The sequence below is a fragment of the Kryptolebias marmoratus genome, linkage group LG2, assembly GCF_001649575.2.
Source record: "Kryptolebias marmoratus isolate JLee-2015 linkage group LG2, ASM164957v2, whole genome shotgun sequence".
Taxonomy (NCBI): domain Eukaryota; kingdom Metazoa; phylum Chordata; class Actinopteri; order Cyprinodontiformes; family Rivulidae; genus Kryptolebias; species Kryptolebias marmoratus.
This window is the reverse complement of record NC_051431.1, coordinates 36,902,628-36,927,122: the sequence shown is the minus strand read 5'-3', so window position 1 is coordinate 36,927,122 and position 24,495 is coordinate 36,902,628. Positions and strand designations below refer to the sequence as shown.

The window sequence follows — 24,495 nt, the reverse complement described above, 5'->3', positions numbered from 1 at the left end:
CATTTGTTGTCATTTGTAATCATCAAAATTAAACGAAATAAACATTTGAAATATATGAGTTTGTATGTAATGTATGAATATAATATACAAGTTTCACTTTTTAAATGGAATTACTGAAATCAATCTACTTTTTCATGATATTCTAATTTTATTACCAGCACCTGTATACACTGAGCCAGTAGCTAAAGTTGTAACAATCAACTTTCAAGATGCATAAACCTCTGTAGATCGACACGGCAGTTTCCTCCCTGTCCCCCCTTCTTTTCTTGTTTGCCGTTGAGCCGCTTGCCATGACAATACGTAAATCCCCTGAGATCACCGGCATTCGAATTGGGGATGTAGAGCACCGGTTGTCTCTTTTTGCAGATGACATTGTTTTGTTTTTAGCTAATCTGGAAGAATCTGTTCAAGCTGTTGAAAAAATACTGAAGGAATTTGGAGAATTCTCAGGATATAAAGTTAACCAAAAGAAAAGCTCCTTATTATTGCTGAACAGAAACAACCCTCCAATACAAACACAATTCACATGTACCTATGAGGGCTTTACCTACCTAGGAATTAAGATTGACCCAGATATAGAGAAAATAGTTTCTATAAATTACAATCCTTTAATGCAGAGAACATTAGATTCCCTAGAAAGATGGAATGAGATGCCAATCTCAATGATAGGTCGTATTAACATGTCCATTCTCCTAAAGTTCTTATACCTTTTCCAGTCCATTCCTTTACACATTCCAGCCTCCTTCTTTTCTTCTATGGATAAAGTCTTTACCAAATTTATATGGAACAATAAACTTTTGCGACTGTCTTCTTTAACTGCCCTACGATCGAGGTGGGCTTAGAGTGCCGAACATTAAGCTGTACTATTGCGCAGCGCAGCTTTGTGCTGCTACTTGTTATTTTTCCACCAGTGACATACCCTGTTGGGTACAAATGGAGAACAACTCATTAACATTACCTTTGACATCCTATCTTTACTCAGCTGAACTTAAACATCTATTAAAAAACACCAAAAATCCTTTTCTCAAAAATACAATATCAGTTTGGCATCACTCTCATATGGTCTTAGATGACGTGTCCAAGATCTCATGTCTGTCACGTATTTGGGGAAACAATAGATTCAAACCAGGAGGAGCAGACAGAGGGTTTAGAATATGGCTGAATAAAGGCTTAAATAAAATAGGGGACCTTTATAGTGAAGGAGTTTTAATGTCCTTTGGACAACTAGTAAATAAATACAGTCTGCCCCTAAAGCACTTTTTCAAGTATTTACAGATTAGAAGCTTCGTTACTGCTTCATTGAAATCTACATCTGAACCTTCACTCTCTACTATAGAGAATATAGCCATTCACCATAATCAGAGTAGAAGCCTACTTTCCAAATTTTATAATATTTTACTTTTAGCTTTAAAAGAAAATAGTCTCTCATATTTACAAGCATGAAAAACTGATTTGCAAATGGAAATCCGTGACGATGAATGGAATAACTCATGTCTATTGGCACAATTGCAAACTATTAACACAAGGTTTAGGCTATTACAATACAAATGGTTATTTATAACTTATATCACTCCTGTAAGACTTCACAATTTCAATTCAAATATTCCTGACATTTGTGTTAAATGTAATGTAGATAAGGGTACTCTTTTCCATTGTATGTGGCAATGTATAGAGCTTCAAACTTTCTGGAAGGAGGTTATCATGTTCATCTCTCGTTTGATCGAACAGGATGTTCCAATGGACAGTAAACTTTGCTTACTGCACATTTTTCCAGATGCATTTAAAGAAAGAAGAAAGAAGCTTGTGAGTTTTTGCCTTTTACAGGCTAAACATTTGATTGCTCTGAAGTGGAGGAACACAGAAAGACCAAAGATAAATGAATGGATCAAACTATTGAGCAACAACCTGGCAATGGAAAAACTGACATATATAACAAAAGGAAAGCTTGAAGACTTTAAAGATATTTGGTTTCCCTTCCTACATCTTGTCAAACACTGTAATATGTAGAGTTAATGTTTCTTTTCTTTTTGTGTAGATAGAGTGAGCCCTGGGGTTGTGTTTTTTCTTGGTTTTTTTGGGAGGGGTGGGTGGGGTTGTACTGTATATTGATTGTTTTCTGTTTTGTTGTTTTCGTGTGTCTGTATAGTAGAAAATTCTAATAAAAAATATTTGGAAAAAAAAAAAAACTATGCAAATGTTCTATCTATGAAAAGGTGTTTAACTTTATTTAATCCATTTCTTTTCCAAATTTCAAAGGCAGAATCAGACATAGAAGATGGGAACATGTGATTTGAGCAGATATGAGTTTTAATTGACAGAGTGTAGCCCAAATCTTTTTCTACACTGCACCCAGATTCTCAGGGAGTTATATAGCAAAGGGTTATAGGTACTTACTTCTAAAGGGAGTACTATTCTAAATTTGGTAAAGCCAATCCGCCTGTAGGCCTAGGTCTCTGCATAAAATCTTTACATATTTTGGGGATTTACTATTCCAAATGAACGCCGAAATATGTTTATCTAGTGTCACAAAGTATTTTTTTTGGGATATAACATGGAATGCACTGAAATAAATAAAGGAACTTTGGTAGTATGGTCATTTTTATCGAATTGATACGGCCTGTTAACGAAAGTGGCAAATTATTCCACCTTTGAAGGTCTGACTTAGTATTTTCAAAAAGTGGTACAAAGTTCTTTTCGAAGAGTTCTTTATATTTGCGAGTAACTTTGACACCTAGATAAGTCATATAATCTGATTTAACTTTGAAAAGAAAGTTTGTAAATGAAATCTTCTTGGCTTTAAAGTTTATACTAAATAATTCACTTTTTTGTAAATTTAAATTTGTAGCCCGAAATAGTGCTGAATTGTTCAAATATAGTAAGAGCATGGGGGAGAGAGCACAAAGGATCCAAAACATACAGTAGGAGATCATCAGCATATAAAGTTCGGACAGTGCCGTTCCTTTAGCACATAGTCTACCAATGCTACTATCCCCTTAACTGCCCCAGTAAGGAAAAAAGGCGCACCCTCCATACGCGTCAGTTTGTAGCTGCAGTAAATACCCCTCAAAGTTTTTTCAGTCTGATTGGAAAACTAACAGCTAAATAAAAACAACCAGAGGTCAAACATAGAGTCCCCAATTCAAAAATTAGTAGCATTTTAACATAAAAGTCTCAGGATATCACGTAACGAGGACGAATTAACAGTACCGTTTCGTATCCTCACAGCCTTTCCCGTACTGGTCAGTTAGGAGAAGTACCTAACTTGGATTCAATGAAGTTTTTCGCTGTCTCAGGAGAATCAAACATCTTTGTTTCGCCATTGAAGGAGATCTGAAAACGGGCAGGATAAATAAGACCATAGCGAACTCCGTCTTTTTTCTGTAAAAGCTTCTTTACCCTGTTGAAGGCAGCCCAGCGTCTGGACAGGTCGATGCTGTAGTCAGGAAAAATGAAAATCTGCTCTCCTCGACACTCCAACTTGCCTTTTTGTCTGAGTAGTTGCTGTATCCGCTCCTTCTCCTGGTAGAGAGCTCTGTCCAGTAGTGGAGCCTTTTCCAGACTGCCGGGACCGCCAAGTACGTTCAATAACAGGTCAGCGATGAATCTGGTGGGGTTCCCCTGCTCCATTCCTTCAGGTATTCCCAGTATGCGTAGGTTACAACGTCTTACCCTGATTTCCAAGTCGTCTGTTTTTGCCAATAACTTTTTATATTGGTTGTTTAGGTCCACATAGCAGGTTTCAATAACTTCCAAGTCCTTGTCCAAATTCTCCAGGCCTTCTTCATAATCACCCATTTTCTTTGTGAATTCGTCAATAGCAGTTTGGATGGGTGAAACGGCTTTTGCGATTTCCTCCTTAATTAGGTTTTCATTTTCTTCTTGAATTACTTCTTTAACAATGTGGCGAAATGTAAGCAGTGTGGCCTGGTCTATAGCCGCTTTGCTAGCAGCCTCCGAGTTGCTAGCCTGTGCTCCTTTAGCAGATGGTTTAGACGGCATTTTGCTTCAAGAAAAGGCAGAAGTACGTGAAGTAAAGTTGATTTTCCGGTTGCAACTTAGAATATCTAAGAATTGAGCCGCTTTGGGTGATTTATAAACTATTTTAAAAAAATGTTTGGATCTCGTGGTTTGCACGTCTACTCCATAACGCGCCCCTAGCGGTCTCCCCATGTGTGTAATCAGAATAAAATCTGGGCTTTAAAAACCTGTGTATCTTCTCTATAAGTTGTCAACATTATATAAATTGTTCTACATTCTGTCTGAGGCTGTCTGGGGCCACTGGTTTGTACATTGTAATATTGTAATAAGAAACAAAAACATCAGCAATCAAAGCCATCATGGAATGCAATAAAACATCACTTTTTATTGAACATCAGTCTTTAAGACATCATCATTCATAACTTTATTTCTCAACCCACGTGTGGTTTTAGCATCGCTTACGTTTCAGACTCACATAGTTCTGACTGATGAACTATTGGGACAGTGAGTTCATTTGGCCTTTAGATGCTGCTCTACAACCGGATTTTCTAGCTAGACTGAGTTTTTGTGAGAGTGTAAATGAATAATTGATGTTTTTTAACATGTAAAGTGAGACCACGTTCTTTTTTTGAGCATTTAAATTTGCTATACATAAATACAAACATTATATCCCAAATGTTAATAATATGTATGTAATAGGTCTGTAAAAACAAAATAAATAGCTAAAAAGTGCAAAAACCCCCCACAATCTAAATTTGTTTTCTGTAATCGCCTATAAGAAATGGCCTTTACATACAGAAAAGCCAAACCAAAGCCATCATTAACACCCAAACAGAATAGCACAAGCTGACAGTGGGCTACAGAAAAGCTGTCATGGACTGTGGGTAACCGGGTGAAATTTCAGGTAAGCACAGGGCTGATGGCAGTCATGGCATCTTTATTATTTGCCAACGTCTACATTGTTATTTTAGACACTTCTGATTTCACCAGTTAAAAAAAAAGTTGTTTGGTGATGATGACTTCATTTTTTCAAGATGATGATGCATCTTGCCATGAGACAAAGGAAGTGAATGACAAAATGTCAGTGGCATGACTGCAATTAGTCCAGATCTTAATCTAGTTGAAAATCTCTGGTGGAAGTTGAAGAAAATGGCAGATGAAAAGACTCCAACCTGCAAAGCTGAGCTTTAACAGCAATGAGTCAATTGAAGTCAGACTGATGAAGAGTTTGTCATTAATTAGGTCCATGCCTAACAACAAAGTACAAATGATGTTTGTCTCATGATTCCATCATTATTTCCTCCACTTGATCTAAAGAAAGCTACTATGACTGACTACAGCAAATAAATTTCTCTCTCCTTTTATTGTTTTTTAATGCCAGAAGGTTGGAGTTTTGAAAAATGATAGTTTTGTGGCATATCTGTGATTCCATAATTTTTGCCAGGGGTTGTTATATTATAGTCATGCCACGTTATTATTAATCAAGCTGCTCATTTTGATCTACTTTTAGTGTGTTTTTCCAACGCTGTGAAAAAAAACAAAGAATAAACTGACCAAACAGTAATCAGGGTGTTTTAATGCTTATGTATTGCTCCCTAAGCATGCTTTACACTTCATTCTTTAACTTGAAATGCAGAATATTCCAGCCAGGTGGCGAACCATTAGGATGCTAATGTCTGTGCAGTAAAATGTGACCTTTGACCTCACTGTCCCAATACATGGGTCTGTCACTTCCTGCACTGTAGTCACTTCACAGCACAACTACAATCATTCCACTCTCACAAAATATACAAAACATAGTTTGTCTTATCATTGCCATAAATTGAAATAAAATTTAACTTTAACAAAATAAAATAAATAAAATATAAAAATTGACTCTCGTTCCCGCAGAGAGTCCAGTAATTTGTTAGGAGTGTACAAGTCACATCCATTAAATGTTCAGCTAGTTATAATGATAGAGATAAGACTTCATGAGTGTGTGTGTGTGTTATGTTTGTTGGGGGGCTCTGTGTGAATGTTGTGCCTTCATGTACAGCAGTAGTTCTCAAACTTTTATTCCCCCCCATGCCCCAAGCAAGGCAAAACTAAAACAAAGTGGATCAAGTTTATTGTAATGGAAAAAATGTATAAAATTAAAATTCTAAATTTACACAATTCTTTTAAACTTTCTCCTCGTCATCGTGTCATGTCCAATATTTATTTCCTAAATAAAGAACAAATAGGAGTTGCACTTTGCTAAAAACAACAACTACAAAAAAAAGCAACAACCATTAAAACCAGACTGCTCCTTCAGCCTCTGACTTCTCAAAAATAGATGGAACAGAGAGGATATACATAATCCCTCCAGCAGGTTTCTGGATCTGCCCCGAGGTCTCCTCCCAGGTATCCAGGAGGCATCCTAACACGACCTAACCACCTCAGCTGACTCCTGTTGATCCGGAGGAGCAGTGGTTCTACTCTGAGTTAGTAAACCGATTTGGAACAACCACTGGTTTATCAGCCAGCTCATACAAGGAATTTTCAGATCCCGCCAGTCCTTCCTGATTTAAAGTGACTCCTCCTCCAGACAGCAAACTTTTCCTCCATAAGGAAGATAAAACTGTTACTTCTCCACTCATCATCTCTTCTATCCAAGATATACGCTGGCTGAACAGTAAGGACTGGAGCCACTCTCTACGCCACACTTATTTTATGATCTGTTGCAAAAACATCTAAACATTAGTTCTGCTTGCCATTTCTAGGCCTGAAAATTTAAATAAAACTAGCATTGGTCATGCACCACGCTACCTGTCTAAGACCTTACAGGTCACGCCCCACAGTTTGAGAACCACTGACAACATGTGCAAATATGTAACTGGTGTTTGTGTAACCCTTTTATATGAATGTATGTGGTTCTGTGTGTCAAAATGTCCTTCAGTCAATTTTCTTGGCAGTCCAATTTGTGCATGTGACTGCATGCATGTTCCACTTATAATATCTGGTTCACATCACGTTTGTGTGTGTTGTTAGGAGGACATGCTGTTCACGAGGCTCCTCAGCTGTTTGACTACAGTCTCTATCAGCTTCTGCTTGTCTCTGTCATTCTTCCTGAACTGAGAGAAGATGTTGTTCTTCTTGCTGGTGTCTTTCATCCTGGAAACACAGAACAGTCAAATGTTTGGGTTCATCAGACGATGCTTTGTATTCTTTTTCAGACTTGACACAGATAATGTTAGCAGCTTCCTCTGAATGTGTGAAAATGTCTGATCATCCATAGACTGGAGCAACGTCATGTCACTTCATTCTCAGCCCTGCCCCCTTTTTGGTAATTTGGTCATTTTGAATTTGATGGCAACACATTAAAAAAGAAAAAAAAGACAGGACAGGTCCATGTTTCCCACTGTGAAGCATCCCTCTTCTTTTAACATTTGTGGAAGTGCAGTGGGCCCTGAGGGCTCGAAGATCACAGGCATCAATACTGGCATTCAGTTTTGTCTTCTGAGCTCAGAGATTTCTCCAAATGCTTGAAATCTTTTGATGATATTATGAACTGTAGATAATGGGGTATTCAAAGTCTTCCCAATTTCCTGTAAAGGAGCAATATTCTAACATTGTTCCACTACAGTTTTTCACAGACAGATGAACCTCTACCCATCTTTATTTCAAAAAGATTCAGCCTCTCTGATCTTTTTATACCCAGTCCTCTGACTGACCTGTTGCCAGTTAAGCTGATAAGTTGTAAAATGCTCCCCCAGCTGTTTCTTGTTCCTACAACTCGCTTTTACAGCTTTTAGTTGTCACTGTAGCAACCTTTCTGAGATGTATTGCTGCCATTAAATCCCATATTACCTTTTCCCCCCTAAAAATGGTTCAATTTCTAAGTTTAAACATTTGATATGTTTATTTTGTTTCACTGTGAAGAAAATATGGGTTTAGGAAATTTGCAAATTATTGTCTACTGTTTTTATTTACATGATATACAGCATGCCAAGTTTTTTGAAACTGGGATTGTAGTTTACTGTTACTTCCACTTTGGACAGTCAAAACAGCTAAACTAAAGCAGTTTAAAGACTGTGATCAGTGTAATAAAACCATTTCTCACTACATGTCTGAGTATAACATGTCAGGCCACTGGGTGTGGTTGTTTATCTAATGTGATGAACTTCAATCCATATTTATGAAAATTTTCTGTATAATGCCGAGGATTGTTGATCAACAGTAACAAATGATTGCTAGCCTGACAGGCCATAATGTTTGAGCACCTTTAGGTTTTAAAGCAATCTTGCAGTTTTATTTAATGGTGTTTTCTTAGCAAACACATGAGTTGCATTTACTGCCAGTCAAAGTGGAGAGGTGTTTTCACCCAAAACAACTGCGTAGAACCTGGATGTGTTGCTCTATTCTATGGGTCAGTTTTGTTTTTTAGTTGTTTTCTTCATTCTTTTTATCAATGTTTTTTTTTCCTAAGACACAATAATTAAAGGGGACCTGTTATGCTTCCTTGAACAAGTCACGATAGGTCTGTGGGCTGTGCAAAACATGTTCATTACATTTTATACACAAAATCATTCTCAGATGTTGAGATTTTACCTAATCAGGTCTGCCTGTTTTGAGCTAATTTCAGAATGAGCGGTTTTACTCTGAGGATTCTTACTTTGGGACAGGGGCACTTAGCGGTTCCGAACTGATATTTGTCAAGTAGGAGAGAGGCAATCAGTGGTCTGACCCCCGACTGGTAGTGGGTCGGGACAGCGGCAATATAGACACATTCTATTTTGCAGCTGACAACAAAACATTTTCCTTTTCCTCCAGACACTGTTCAGCGATAAAACCAGCAGAACAAGCATGACGTTCTTCTTGTAATGAAGTGGGTGGAGCTCCACTTGGGTTGCTAGGTGAGGGGCTGGGCTCAGCTCAGGGTTGCTAGGTAACGGGGATTGTGACGCAACAATCCCGAGGGTTTTAAAACAGGTTGTTTTGCAAACACCAGAAAATATTTACTTATTGCTAAAAAATGTCTGGGTGCTATTTTTTGTGCTTGGACTGTTTCTAGAAGCAGTAGATACCCAAATGGAAGTACAAAAACATGCAAAAAGTGTTTTAGCATAAAAGGGCCCCTTTAAATAGCAAATTTGTATCTTTAAAGCAAAACATCAAGTCCACCATGACCGTCAGCGTGGAAATATAAAGCAAGTTTAGACAAAGAGTTGTGCCAAATTAGTGACAAGACAAATTTTTCAGATGAATAGGGTAGGTATTCAGTACATAAACCATGAATGTTAAAGAGTGAAGAAACGTAGAGGATACTGCACCTACCCTCTGTAGACTCTGAGCAACATCAGTTAGTGACAGCATAAAAAAGCAGAAGAAGAAAAGCTTTAGAGGAACAGAAGAGCAGTGATGGAACCAAGTCACAAGAGAAAAAAAAGCCCTGAAATAAACCAACTACGTGGATTTCTTTTGTAAATAACATCCACAGATGACTAAAAATCATTTGTGACACTAAGCTATGAATTTAAACCTTTAAGTGTTAAACACTAAAGCCTTTTCAAAGGGTTCTAGTTGTAATTCAAATCACTCTAGAGAGTTCGCCATCCTGACTTCTAGAGGACGACTGTTCCAGAGTCTTGCACCCAGAACAGAGAATGAATAATCTTCTCTTGTTCTCTGACAAAAGACGACAAACAACTAGGAGGCCTTGATCGGAAGACCGTAGGGCTCTAGATCAAGGCATGGTATGTGACGACACAAAACCATGAATTACTGTTTCCTCATTGTTGAAAATATACCAGGGTGTATCTTTGCTATATTTCTCAAGTGGAGGTAACTGGGCTAAACCTAACTTAAGCCCAAGAACATAGGCCTGAGGAACCCCACATGTGATGCCAGAGAGGAAACATCATTTTCAGTCACAACATAGGACAGTGTGCGTGTGTGTTTATGTTTTTACAGGAAGGAATATGTTCTCTCGCTAAAAGATTTGTTTGTTTTATACCAGCTGTATGGAGTGGAGCACTTACTTCTCGAGTAGTGCCAGGGCAGTGGCTGGGTTCACTCGCAGGTACTTTGAGTTTGGCTGGCCATAGTCTGCCAGGTAAGTAGACCAGTCCCACACCATGAACAAGTCGAGGAGCTACAAAAAGTAAAGAAACATTAATAAAACTTACAGAAATATTTGAAGAGAAAACTGAACTTCAAGTTCAGAAAAAACAGTGAGGATAAAATAGTTTTATCCACAAAATCATTGTGTTATTCTATATTTTTAAAACAACTTAAAGTGCCTGCTCTTTTCTCTAACAATCTCATGTAAAGAAACTTGCCAATAACACATTTGTTGGATAAAAGCCAATACTGTAATTTTGAAGGCATGAAACCTGCTGATTAAAGCTCCAAATGAGAAGCTTTACTGCAATAAATGTAACTACTTTGATTTCCATGACAGCTGGGACATGGAACATCACAATTAAGATAAAATTGTTGTAAAGGTTTTTTTTAAAAGAGCAAAAGTCAAACTTTTTACAAGTTTTTCGAATTTCTATCCCATTCCAGTTGAGGTTTATCTGCTGAATAATCTGTACAGCCTATTACCAAAAGCAAAATAAAATATTACTAATTCTAGGTTCATTTTCCCAATTTGAACAGGAATAACACATTACAACAAATTAACAAATGACACTTGGTTTTCAGCATGACAGATAAACATTTATGACATGATTCTTTGACGTAATCTGAACAGACTCCAGAGACAGGCACTTCATCTGCCTACCTCACAGGTGTGCTATCTTGGAGTCATCATGAACTTTTTCCTGACTTACACATGAAATCCACCATTAAATGTGTCTTTTTATCTTCCTCCCAGTGCCTTCACCGCCATGGTGTTAACATTGGGAGGAATGTTCACAGCCATCACCACAGTGGTACACAAACCACCATTTCACACTTCTATCTATTACACCAACATTTTATATACCAGTTGTTAACAGTGAATGAACAATTACTTGTGTTGCCCCACAAACTACTGATGTACACACACAGTCTAACCTTTTTCCTCCGACTGGAGATTTGTTTTTCTGTCTGCCCTTGAAGATGTTAGCTCATTTAGCTGGGTTACTAAATGACAAACGTTGCTAAGGATTCAGGTTTTTGGTGCATTTTAGTCTATGAAACCTCTACTTTTCTTCAGAGCAAGAGCAGCTGCTCTCTTTGAACACCATCTGAACAAACACATAAGCTGCTGAGTGTGCTACACTACTTACAGCCATCTCTAATCTAAGAGCCAAGTCTTTAATAGAAGATGGTGTGGCATTTTGAATTGTTTGCACACAGTGAAGGGCATTCCTCTAAGCCATCAGTAAGTAGGCAATTTATTCCCAGGTAGCAGATGGGAGCGAGCAATGGGTGACGTCCTTCGTCTTACACATCAGCTGCTAAAAGATGCAGCTACAAGTGGTTTCAGTTAAACACATAAGGACTTGATGTTCCCTGGTATGTTTTGTAATGCCTGAACTGTCTGTAAAGAAAAGAACCTAAAATCTTGTTTTTCTTAAAATAAATCTTAGATATGAATAGAATAATAAAATGTGATAAAAGCTAACAAACAAAAAAGTTTTTTTCCTCACTAACATGGAACCATTTCTATAAATGCTTTTATTCACACAGAAAACAACCTATAGTAACTACACCAGGCTTGTATGTGGCGCTGTAAAGCTGCTATGAAAAAACATCAGAAAAAGTAAAGACGACATGGAGCAGATGCTCCAAACTGTACACACAAGACGACAAACATGAGGATAATGAAAAAGGCAAAAATCTAAACCTTTTGGTGGACTGATGAAAAAGTGGAACTTTAAACTAGTACTGACTGGGAGTTGTGCCAGTTCAAATCTGTGGACATAATGGACGCTTTTCAGACCAGGTGCCAAACTATTTATACAATGGATTTTATTTCTGTAATATTTGCTTTAGAATTGTTGACAGTTCTATAAAGTAATTAAAACTTTTTTGGTCATAAATTATTTGATGTAATAATATGGGGTTTATGCTCTGCTCTACTTGAGGCCATGGTGTCCAATCCTGGTCCTGGAGGGCCACTGTCCTGCATGTTTTAAGTGTTTCTATGCTGTAACACACCTGATTTGAATGACTGAGTGATTAAAAGCCTGCTGCAGTATCTGAAGATCTGCTGAGAAACAGGGAAACAGCTAAAACATTCAGGATAGTGGCTCTACAGGACCAGGATTGGACACGACAGGGTTAAGGCAATGTTATTGTTCATCACCCTTCTGTGTTCATTGAAATAAAACAAGATTTGAAGGTTTTGCAGTAGTTAAGCAACTGGCATCTACAACACAAACGCAAGCATGTAATGTGTCGTTGTTACATCTTTCACGCTTGGGGTCTAGGTTAAGTAGCACTATGACTATGATGTCAATTTTAAAAGGTTGAGTTTTAGCTGACCATGTGAGAATGCAACTGTGGCGTTTCAAGATGTTGTCACTCTAGAACCCTGTTTCAAAAAATATTGTTTAGTGGCTCCCAAAATGCAGGCTCTGTGTGGACACAAGGCTGAAACTATTAAAAATAAACAAAATCCTGTGCCTATTCACAAAACATCATATCCATGTGGACATGGCCTCAAACAAGGAGCATAAAGGTGAGAGTGAGAGTCTTTACCTGTCGTAAGTCAATGAATGCCAGTTGAAGTGTGTCACCTTGGAAGCCAGGGACTGGCTCTGAGCTGGCAAACACTAAGAAGAAACAAAAACACAACCATTTTGTTTTAGCTTTTGAGCCAAATTTAAACAGCTTGAAAAAGATAATGACCTTAGATCTGTATCTCTCTGTAGTTGCCTGATAATATTAGGGAAATGGATGAGATTTGCTTCGAGATACTAAAGGCTCTGAATTTTGAGGGGTTATTGTGACTGACACACCTCTTCGATGTTTCATGGAAGACCGGAAGTGTTAGACCATGGGGACCAGAGAGTGTGCTCTAACTACTGAGGGATTGCTCAGTTCAGCCGTCTGGGGAAAGTCTACAACAGGATGTTAGAAACCAAGTGTTCAAACTCAAATACAAAAATAAGGACAGTGGCTTTTGTCCAGGTTGTGGAACAGTAGACCAGATCTTTACATTTGGAGCATTGCTTTTGGGGTCATGAGGGGCATGGTCAATTTGTCCCTCCACCAAGTCGTACTTCCATGTAGTACTCAGTGGATGACGCTACACATCAGCTGGGTACCAAGTGGTAAATGCATGGGTGACTACTCTCACCCATGCATTTACCATATCCATGTCCCCCAAGGCCTTTTATCCAACCTTCAACTCACTGTCAGTTTCACATTACATGTTTATTTACATAGAATTCTATGGTTCTTTACAAGCACAAATAGCAGCAGCAGCAGCTAGCCATAGAACTTCCTATATAACCTGGGGCACTGCAGGAATATCAATACACTATATGGCCAACCGTGTTTGGCAACACCTTTTAATTGTTGAATTTAGGTGTTTTAGTTAGAGTTTGTGCCAGGGGTAATCTCGGGTAATCTTAATGCTTCAGCATACCAAGACATTTTGGACAATGCTCTGCTTCCAACACTTTGGGGAAAGATTCCAAAATCCTGTGGTAAGCCTTATATGAAGAGTGGAAGCTGTTAAAGACCAACTTCACACAGTTCCTGTTAGTATGATGGTCAAGTGTAGCCAAATGCTTTTGTCCATAATATATATTTTTGCTGGAATAACCATGTAATGAGAAACTGACTGCATTACATTTCTTTATACTCACATTCACACTGTATAACATCCAAGTTGAACTGCTGAATGGCTCCCATACTGATTTGCTTGAGTTCTGTGTCCAGCAGCATCTGCATCAGTGACGTGGACAGGTGCTTACAAGCCGACATACAAGCTGTCTGGGCCACTTTTCCCTGCACAGAGAGACAAGGGGAAGGGAGGTGAGGGGAGAATGCAAGTAAGGAGGAAGAGATGGGAACATCAGAGTAGGAAAAAGAATGACAAAGAATGAGAAATAAAAAAAGGTTTTAAAATCTATTGGGATAAACAGTCAACATTAATAAAAAACAAGAAAAGATTGTAGAGTAAAGATTTGGGTATAAAAACGTGTGGATGAAGGATAAATGGTCAAAGACCAGGACAGGTTGTGTCAGAAACATATAAATATAAAAAACTAATTGATTTCAGTTTCTTGATAAACAATGTGTAAAAATGCAACTAAAAAATATAATTGCATTTACCACCATCTATTGCCCCTGTTAGCCCAAGAGCCAGGAACCTATGGGTTGTAAAGCTGATTGTTCTGAACAAAACAGATTTTTGAAATTTTCTTCGGATTTTATAGACAACTCTTTTTTTCTGCCTATTAAGTTCATCTCCCCTCTGACAGAGTGCAAAGCCTCTAAATAAAAGGTTGTAGTTGTAGTGTGATACACGTATCACATGCGACCTACAGTGTTAGCAGCAACAGCTAACTGCAAAATGAATTTGAACTCAACTTATTTTTTAGTTTATGAACTCACTTTTCTGAGGGGCTTGACCAAACCAAAAGGCAAATTCTTCAACAGGTAACTAAAATTCCAGTTTGTTGTATTAAGAACACTGTTGGCAGAACTAGATAATATTCTCAGGGTTCCTCCACATTTTCCATGTTGAAAATCCAGACCATTTCATTATAAAAATGTTCTGATTTTTTTGGTAAATTTTTGAGTGTTTTGATGTCAAAACATCTGTAATTTACTGTTATTTAACATGTTTGTTCAGTGGTGCAGTTTTATTATCTGATTTACAATTATTACAATGCATCTTGTGAGAGTAAACAATTACTAGGGCCCTATAAAATTAGTTTTCCCCTCAGATTCTGTTCTTATGATTTTTATTTTTCTGAATCCTGTTTTAAGAGGTAAACACATTTTTTTAAAACCTAAGAATTGTCCTGTTATAGGGTGGACTAATACAATTTCAAGAATTCAATAGAATATTGAAATTTCACAACTTTTGACAAATATGAACAAAATAGAGCAAAAAGTGTAAATTTCAACAAAGCATTCAATGTTTTATTAAAGTGCTACGGTCATTTTTTAAATAAAAAAAAAATCCAATCTTTTAATAAAATGAAATTCCTCACAGCTGAGCTTCATGTGAAAGCTAAGAAACTGTGCTTCCGTTTGGAAAATAGAAGTGCTTCACATGTGAACTTCAAATTCTTACCATATTTTAAAACCATCACATTTAATAAAGTGTCAACTTATGAACTTGTTGGGTTTTATTTGGCTCACTGAAAATCAGGCAGTGTGGTATCCTGCTACATGACTACAGCCATCAGGAAATAATGGTTTCATGAAGAAATCATCAAAGTTTAAGGAGGCACTTCTTCAAATAGCATCCCTATGTATGACAGGACCTTAAGTTTCCAAGTAGAACATTGTCTTCCCCTGGTAGGAAACAAAATCAACCCAACCATTCACTTAAAGTAAAGTTGGACTCATTAGACCCAGCCACCTTCTTCCATTGCTCTATGCTTGGCTCTGATGTTGTTGATTGTAGTGGACACTGGGTCCTGACTGAGTAGGAGAAGACAGCTCCACAACTCTGTGTGCAATAAACTGCAGTGTTCTGTGTTCAAAGGCACCTTTTTATCAGAAGCACCTGAGCTTGTTTCTGGTTTCAAGATATACAATAGTGTTAAGATGTCAAAGGCAAAATAATTTCCTATAATGTCATGTTCTTCTCTCAGATTAACATTAATCCCTTTACTGAGATGTTACAAACAGTGTGGTGTTTTCTCCAGTTGTATGTAGTTCAGCACAACACTCCTCCTCCTCTATCTGTTGCTGTGAGCTGTCAGTCAGCTGTGTTTTAGTGGCTGAAAGAAGGGAATTCTGCAGAGATCTTTCCCCTCATTGAAACAAAGTCAATCATTTATAGTAGTGAAAAACACAGAAGAGTGACTCCCACTGAAATGGAAATACACTATTATGGCCAACCACAGCATGCTTACAAGGTGAGAATGTGTGCTGCGATCTTGGTAGATGCTATGAGGTGTCCTTAGTTACTGCCAGCATGGCAGCAAACCATATCTTAAAAAATCCTCCAATGAAGGAGCCTAATGTTTTGCCATTAATTATAATGATTATTAAAACCTGAACTTCAAAGAATGTCTCATTATGTAAGGAAAGAAAAAAATATTCACAATTATTTTGATCAATATTGTCGTAGCGATTATTAAAAATTATTATTTTCTTAAATAGTCATTATTAAACAAAAGTGTTTTACCAATTGTATGGGTAGAATTTATATGTCAAATAGTGAGGAAGTATACAGGATAGACTGAAGCTCTTTTTCCATTTCTAAATATTGAAGTGTGTGTTAGCCTAAATCTTTCCAGTGCTCCGAGTTGGCATTTTGACAAAGCATATAGCACACACAAGGCTTTAACTAAGTATGGCTTCGACATTTAAACAACACAGTGTGATACATGTAGGGGCTATCAAAATGGCAGCCATGAATTTGGCAGTAGCCATTTCTCTGTATATCTATTTCAGGGGCAACATCCATCATGTTTTAGGGTAATACTGTTTTAAAACAAACATTTGCAGCAAGCTACAAGAGCTAGCATATTTATCTGTAAAATAAATTGCCTGCTGCAACAAATGAACAAACTGACATCCATGTGTCAGGCTCCCTACCATCTTTTACAAAGAGCAGAATTTTACTACTTTTCAGTGAACTATGTACATTTACTTTGAAACTATACCAGACTTTATCTGGTAAAAAAACAAAGCTTCTAAACATTACAGCTTTGGTCAACACTTTCTAAAAAAGCTGCCACAAAATAAGACATTTTAGACTGAAACTTTAACAAAATAGTTCTGCAAAATCCTGAAGGGACTGATTAAGGGACCAGCAAATCTAAATTTCTAATACATTTTAGAATAAATTTAGATTAAATGTGCTGCAAATAGTTGTTTTTGTTTCTATCAGGGAAACTTTGACTTCAATTCTGACCAACTCTGAACTGCAAATTTCAACTTGTTTGAAAACCAGATTAACAGTGCCAACCTCTGAGTGCAAGATTATCTGATGGCATCATAATACATTATCAACAAAAAAAGACCAAATTTGCCTTTTAAGATTTTATTTCAAAATAAAATAAAAAGATCAAATTAAAATAAATCTAAATAAGATCCCAAATAATTATTAAAATCAACACAACAAGAGTAAACATCACACTAAAAATTTAGGATAAAGATAAGTTTAGCACTAAGTGATTACTCTGACTTATCTGAACCGGATTTAAACAATTATATTTACTTATCAATGATTGAACAAAGATAACACTCTGAAGAAACAGTGAACCCTCTATGATCTGAAGGAAGACAGATTATTTTATCTGAAGCATAAGAATCTTTTGAACAGGCTGTTTAAAATTATATATATATATATGTTTAGGTGTTAAACATGCAAGAATTTTACTGTTTAGGCTACTTTTGATAAGTATTATAAAATACAGGAAGACACTCAGATTCTGACTAAGTCAGCAACCTTGAGGTCTTCACATATGGAGCTCATTTCATCCTGTTCAAAGGTTTACAAAGACAAAGACGTTAATAAACCATTTGACTAATTTCATATTAGATACATGCACATGTAAAATCCATCAACATTCATATTTTACATTCAAATGATTTTACAATCAAATGAAAAGATTTGATCTCTGTCTAAATTTTGTTTTTATGACTATAAGAAAGAAGTAAGAACAACCTATCTTTACTGGTTATGATGTCCTGAGAGTGTGAAAGTCTTGGAATGTAAAAACTTATTCAAGGTCATACTAAAAGTCAGTAAGGGCAGAATGACTTTTAGACAGAACAGTTGCTAAAAGATGACGTTAGGTCAGAGCAGATAAAGAAAGAGGGTTATTTATTGCTACAAATGTCAGTATAGCCTATATTAAAATACAGCAATTACACTAAATTGCAAAAAGGTTTTTGTAGTCCGATAAAACAACTCAAAAATTTAGGCTCCATTAAGGCAATGCAGAAGTTACTTGTCACCTGGCAACATTTCTGATATAGTAAACCAAAACTGGTTTTAGTACTGCACTAAGGTTGAGCTACAATCCATCAGATGTTCAGATTTAACAAACATAATCATACTGAAGGGCTTTTAGCTTTCTTCTAGACAGCGTTCAGACCTGGTACCAACATGCATCCTATCTGATCAGATCCAAAGTGGACACCTCTAAGTGCATGTGTTCACAGTTAGCAATGGTTGAAATTTGCGTTTCTGATGTGTTTATTACTGCCTTTAAAAAGCTGCTTGCAAACTCACCGCACCAATTGTTTCTGCACATCTCAGAGCCATATTGATGTGCTTTAACACTGTATAATGTTTGAGGTTTGTTGTTGAGTCAGCAAACTATTCTTACCCTGTAACTGTCTGGCCGCACAAGAAGTGAAACACAAAATACATGGCGTTGGTTCATTTGCTTTTACTTGAGTGCTTCATGTCTGAATGAAAATATCTTTGGCTCTCGAAACAATAGATAACTCACCAATTGCAGAAACTCAGCTGAATCTGTTAGAGGAGGGTGTGTGTGCTGACTGCTTTTGTAGCTTAAGGAACTACTGTGAACTTTTGTGAAAAGTGTCAAATCTGGAAGGAAAAAAGACTACTGCTGGCATTATTATTTAAGCAATTTAGCCTCTAATCAAACAATACTTCTTAGTATTGATTAATATCTCACTACTGATTTTTTTAAATAAACTGAGATGCAAGTTGAAATTAATTTCTAACTCATGTTTGTGAGCCAGTTATGTTACACTTTCAGCAAAGATTTTAGGAGAAAACACAACCTAGAATATTTTATTGCTTTCATTTGACTTAGCATCATTTCTGCTGTTGCGTGGCTCTTGTAGCAACAGGTTCACAGTGTCGTCATGCACAGTATAAATAACAAAAGACAAAAAAAATCTCTTATTTGGTTGCACTAATAAATGCTGCTACCTGCAAGCTGCATACACAGATTTTCTTGAGATTCTGGGATATAATTTTTAGGTTGTATCACCCACCCTTAGTAGGTTGTCCTTCCATGCAGCCCAGAACAGATTTGCATTAAAACTGCTAAACAAATGTGATTAAATGCTTCCCAGACCCCTTCTGAATGCATCCTGAATCCATTCGGAGTGCACTCACACCTGCATTTAGCTCTGTCCACTTGTGATGAGATCACCCAAGATCACGTCTGAATGAAAATATCCTCGGCTCAGGTGCCAAGTCTGAAAGTAGCCTAATTCTTTAAAAGGATTTAATCATCCTAAATTCCTTAATGGTACATTCTTGGCTTGATGTCATGCACACTCATACATAAAAATTCAACTAAAGAGACAGAAATTAAGTCCAGGTATCAAAAGCATGCAAATGAGGGAATGTAGGCAAGCAAACAAACAAACAAAAAGAAAATGATCAGAAAGGATAAATCACATTTAAGCTGGTTCAAAATGAAATATCAAAGCTACTACAACATTGCTGTAGTTTTATCTTAGTTGCCCTAATTTCATATTTTATAAAATCTTCTCATTTGACATCTGAAACAGAGCCATCACTTTTATGAACACATTTTAGTTCAGATTAATTACTGGGTTCATATTTAATGGGTTGCAATTTTTTTCTAAAACATATACAACTGAAAAGTGTGTGTGCATATGTATTCACCCCCTTTTGCTTTGAAGCCTGACCATTCCCTTCAGAAGCCACAGAATTAGTTAAATAAGATCCATCTATGAGTAATCTAAGTATCAAATGATCTCAGTATATTTACATCTGTTCTGACAGTCCCCAGAATCAACAGCAGTTCAACACCTCTAAGTATTACTACTTATTGGTGTTGAACTGCTGCTATCATCAAAAAAGAAAGAAACCTGTCCAGGGTGTACCCCACCTTTTGCCCAAAAGTTACTGGAACAAGACACCAGCTCCCAATGACTTGGTTTAAAAAAAACTGATGAAGTTTCAAAATGGTAGTTTTGTTGCATGAATATAAACAATACAACCCCCACCTTCAAAAATTAATTTTTGAACCTAAATCTCTGAATATAAGACAACAAAATGGAGAGAAAACCAGGGGTGAATACTTTTGCAACCCACTGTAGTAAAAAGGAAGTGATGGACTATGCCTTTCAAAAGAGAAATTTGAAAAACTGAGGAAGGTTCTAGCAGCATTAGAGGAACTACAAAAAAAGATTTTATTGTCTCGCCTAATATTTTAATTTTACTCAATGTCTCTTACACCACGTGCCACTTGATGAAAAGAGTTTTTCCAGGATACACAAACCTTACTGCTGTCCATGAATGTCATAAATAAGGATGCCAGTAGATCTGCAGACCTAGTTGAGCTTTAGCAGTCAAACATAAGCATGCATTTCATATTCCCAATGCCTAAATGGCAGAAAAGTGTTAAAAAGTCCAGGAAAGAATACTCACCGACATTGATGCATGGTCATTGTTGTTATTCTGAGTAGAAAACCCCAAACAAACCAAAAATGGAAGAAAGAGGGGGTTGGGGTAGGAACGAAAGGAAAGGAAGGACAGAAAAAAAAATGTGCCAACAATAAATGGACAGGAGGAAGCAAATTCAACTAATGTTTATTTTGGATGTCTAAAAAAATCTAATTAATCAAGGAATAAAACAAACCAGCTCGAGTCCTGCTCATAATAGAAGGTGTGAACAAGGAGACAGGTGATATTCTTAAGGGAAATAAAAAAAAAAAAATGAATGAATAAAAAAATAATTAAAAAAAAGCATCCAAACAAATTAGCTGGGGCTCACTGAAGACTTGACAAGAAAGGCTGGAGAGAACAGCAATGGCCCGTTGAGACCGAACAATGGACTGAACATACTGATGGTAGTCCAAACCAAAACACACACACTGATCACGCCTGCTTTCACTAAACATGTCCTGGTTTACTGAACATATCACAAATCTTAACGTTAGTCAAAGCACACTACTATGCACATGAACACATCATCAAAACAACACATACTCAGTAGGACTTTATGTTTAAACCAATTCATTCTTATTCAGTCTCTAATTTTTTAGGGTTGTTATGAACCCGTAAAATCAGAAGAAAACAAAAGGCAGAGTGAAAAATGACAAAATCAACAACCAACACAGCGATCAACACAGAAACACACCATTTAGAAAAGCAAAAATGAGTGGTAAAACCAAAAGCACTACACCATGAGCAGCAGCTCCCGGAGAAAGGCTTTAGCATGTTTCATGAGTCACTGTTGGTGAACTGATAAAACTCACCGGAAGGTGTGTGAAGACCTGAAAAGTGGATCGAAGGAAGTTGATCAGGTCCATGAGGTATCCTGAGGCACGGCCGTCTGACTCAGACATATCCCACTCATAATCAGCGAGCTGGATAAACTCGTCAATTTTTTGGTTCAGTTTGGTGTAAATCTCTCCCTCTGCAGCATGACGAGCATCCTGAAAAACATTTAACACTTAATAGGACCCTATATTCTTGTGGAAGAAGTAAAAGCATCCCAAAATGGCATGAAATGATCACATCCCTAGATAGGGAAGGAATTGAGAAGAGGATCGAGGTTGCTGAGAGTTTTATGAGTGCCACCATGTTGTATTTTTGGCACCAGAAGCTGCGCAATTGTGGTATGGGTCTGTAGCTTCAGTATAGAAGTCCCACCTATAGACCCTCCCAACTCAGTAACAGGTTGCCAGAGAAACTAAACTTATTTTAAAATATGCATATTTGAGCATACAGCAGCAAGGTGAGAACTAAGTAAATCAACAAAAATCAACACCTGAAACAAAATTACCAGAAGTATAATTTTATATTTTAGTCAAGAAAATGTCCCATTATTTTCCATGGAGGGGCAGGATTTAAGAAAATGTACTGTCAGCCAGCCACTAGGGGGGCGCTTGTCCATGATGGCTTCAACATTCGACTTGCAGTTCTATTTTAAATTATAATACATCTTCTCTGGGATTATTCTTTTTAATGCTCAAATACTGAGTCAATGCAGTTTTGTTTAAACAAAAACATTTCTGAAAAACAAAAAATTGCCCACAAAAATCACACGTTTGACATTTTACCTTAAATGTGGCTAAGCTGTAGAGTCTTGTGGTGTGAACAGTTTCAGGGGAGACGTTGGTGATGTTTGTTATGAACTCCTCCAAATATTTACAGGCCTGCTCCAGGTGTGTGGTGTTAATGATAATCTGCACCAGCTACAAAAAAAAAGATGGTTCTACTGCTAATGACAAGATGCTTCATTATGATGATACGTGTGAGAATAATTTGTCTCACCTCCGTCAGACCTATGTGAGGTTTCTTGATGAGGTTTTGCAAACAGCTACTGAGAGTTCTTGTCAGCAGCAGGTTGGTTGACTTTCGCAACATGTCGTCAATCTCTGTTGAACTAGATACACAAACAACATTCAGGCTCAGATTTGCAGGAATGTAAACTGAACAGAGGCCAAACCAACACTAATACAAAATACTGACTGGGCAGTGGATTTTAAAATTAATCTATTATTTTGTTTAGTAACCTACCTACGATGTAGTGACTCTGAAAACTTGAGGCTAGCGTAAATAAACTCTTTGACTTGTGTGTAAATCTGGGGAACAGACTGGGACATTGGCAGCTTCTTAGGAAAGTCCTGCTGCTTACAAAAAAATAACAACAAATATTATTAAATATTAAAATAACTGATCATGCTTTTATTTATAACTTTATGGGATTGTGAGATGATGGTACGTCATTTTGTTACCTTTTCAATCTCAGCATCGTGGAAGGGAAAGCGACTGACCACCAGTTTATACTCTTCCTCTGTTTCAACAGGGATGGGACTATAGTTGTCGGACTCAAAAATCTCCCTGTAGAAAACAATGTCAACACACATTTTGATTGTTTTCAGTAGAGCATCAATTAAACAAAACAGTTGAAATCAGATGTTTACATACATATGTATAACAAGACAGAAACATTTTTTCCTCACTGTTTGATATTAAATCAGACTAAAATTATTTATTTTTGCTGAATGTCCAAAAACTCTAATTACTTTCTTCAACGTCATAAGTTTACATGCACTAAAATTATTCTTATTAAACAATTTAAGGAAAGCCCAGATGATGATGATTATGTCATTGCTTTGGAAACTTTTGATTGGTTAATTAACAACATTTGAAAAAAAAAAAAAAAAAAAAACAAATGAAAGTAGCACAGAGAAATTTTAACTGATAATAGCTGAGACTCAACTAAAAGGAGTTGTTTTAATTCTTGTCATTCACTTTTGTTTGAAGGTTTTTATTTTTAAAGGGTAAATTCACTAAATAAAACAAGACTCAATTATGTCCCATTTTTCAACATCTCACTGATCGAATTCTAATTTTTAGCATTTTGCTATATTACAATAATTTATTGTGCAACTTGATGTGTTATCTTGTTTCAATTATCAGTATAAAAATTACACATTTATTTAAACAACCAAGTGCAACATTGGTTTGCCATTTAGGACATCTTTCTTGTTTTAATGAACTTGTATTTAATTTCAAAGATTCCTCTCCCTAAATGGGTAGACACACAGTTTCAGTGAAAGCAAAGCATGAACAAATCCCACCTGAAAACCACCGCCCACTTCTTCAGCAGGGTTTCATTGTACTGGTCTCTGACCTCAAAGAGCAAGTCAAAGAGTCGATTCACTGGAAAACCATAACCCTGCACACACACATAAAAAAAAACAAAAAAAAAAACATTTGTGAAGTTCAATTTTGTCTGAGACACTTCAGTCATAATTTGTTCAGGTTAGACAAGGCTCTAAACAAACCTGTACTGTGTCAGCAAAGATAACAATGAGATTCTTCAGCTCCAGAACCAGGTCGGGGTCCTCGCAGTACGACTGGAGGTTAAAGAATCAAATAATTGGTAAAAAGTAATCAAAACTTGAAAAAGAAAGGAAAATCCAACAAGGAAAGGCAACTGAACATGGAAAGAAAATCTAAATAATCGATTTCAATGGTCTCTACCTTAAGATGTTTTCTGTACCACTCTTGGAGAACAATGACTAACTCCGTTTTATCACTGAAAAACAACCTAATGACCATCTGAAGTTTGCATAAATCTAGTAAAGGTAAATCTAGTAAATCTAGTAAAGGTCACAAGGTTATGAAAAATGACTATTTTACCTCTTGTACATATATCTTTGAATGACCTGATTTTTGGTTTTCATTGACACGTGCATGTGTGCAGACATTTCAGTCTCAAGGATGAAAACAGTTGCATCCAAAATGGTGAGTAAAGTACATTTGTTTGGACCAACAGTATTTGTAGAATGTGAGAAATGCATGTCCCTCCCTGGGCTGCCACCTTATCGTGGTGGAGGGGTTTGAGTGTCCCAATGATCCTAGGAGCTATGCTGTCAGGGGCTTCATGCCCCTAGTAGGGTCACCCAAGGCAGACAGGTCCTAGGTGAGGGGCCAGACGAAGTGCAGCC

The 24,495-nt window shown here is 36.9% G+C and overlaps 1 protein-coding gene across 10 annotated transcripts in view; it reads right to left on the bottom strand.

Moving 5' to 3' along the window:
* Nucleotides 1–4,338: 4,338 nt before the first annotated feature.
* Nucleotides 4,339–24,495, bottom strand: part of exoc6 (exocyst complex component 6) — a 50,895-nt gene continuing 30,738 nt past the window's right edge. For 2 of the 10 annotated variants that reach the window (XM_017431850.3, XM_017431857.3), the window contains exons 13-25: nt 23,830–23,901; nt 23,623–23,720; nt 22,774–22,879; nt 22,556–22,668; nt 22,310–22,421; nt 22,096–22,230; nt 21,289–21,468; nt 20,459–20,488; nt 13,746–13,887; nt 12,631–12,704; nt 9,978–10,090; nt 9,274–9,285; nt 4,339–7,110 (exon numbers count right to left, since the gene is read on the bottom strand). In XM_017431850.3, the coding sequence (XP_017287339.1) occupies nt 6,984–7,110; nt 9,274–9,285; nt 9,978–10,090; nt 12,631–12,704; nt 13,746–13,887; nt 20,459–20,488; nt 21,289–21,468; nt 22,096–22,230; nt 22,310–22,421; nt 22,556–22,668; nt 22,774–22,879; nt 23,623–23,720; nt 23,830–23,901 (1,314 nt within the window). In that variant the 3' untranslated portion in view covers nt 4,339–6,983. Of the gene's footprint in view, nt 7,111–9,273; nt 9,286–9,977; nt 10,091–12,630; nt 12,705–12,876; nt 12,993–13,745; nt 13,888–20,458; nt 20,489–21,288; nt 21,469–22,095; nt 22,231–22,309; nt 22,422–22,555; nt 22,669–22,773; nt 22,880–23,622; nt 23,721–23,829; nt 23,902–24,495 lie in introns of those variants that run through there. The other 8 variants (XM_017431854.3, XM_017431860.3, XM_017431851.3 and 5 more) reach the window with 7 other exon arrangements.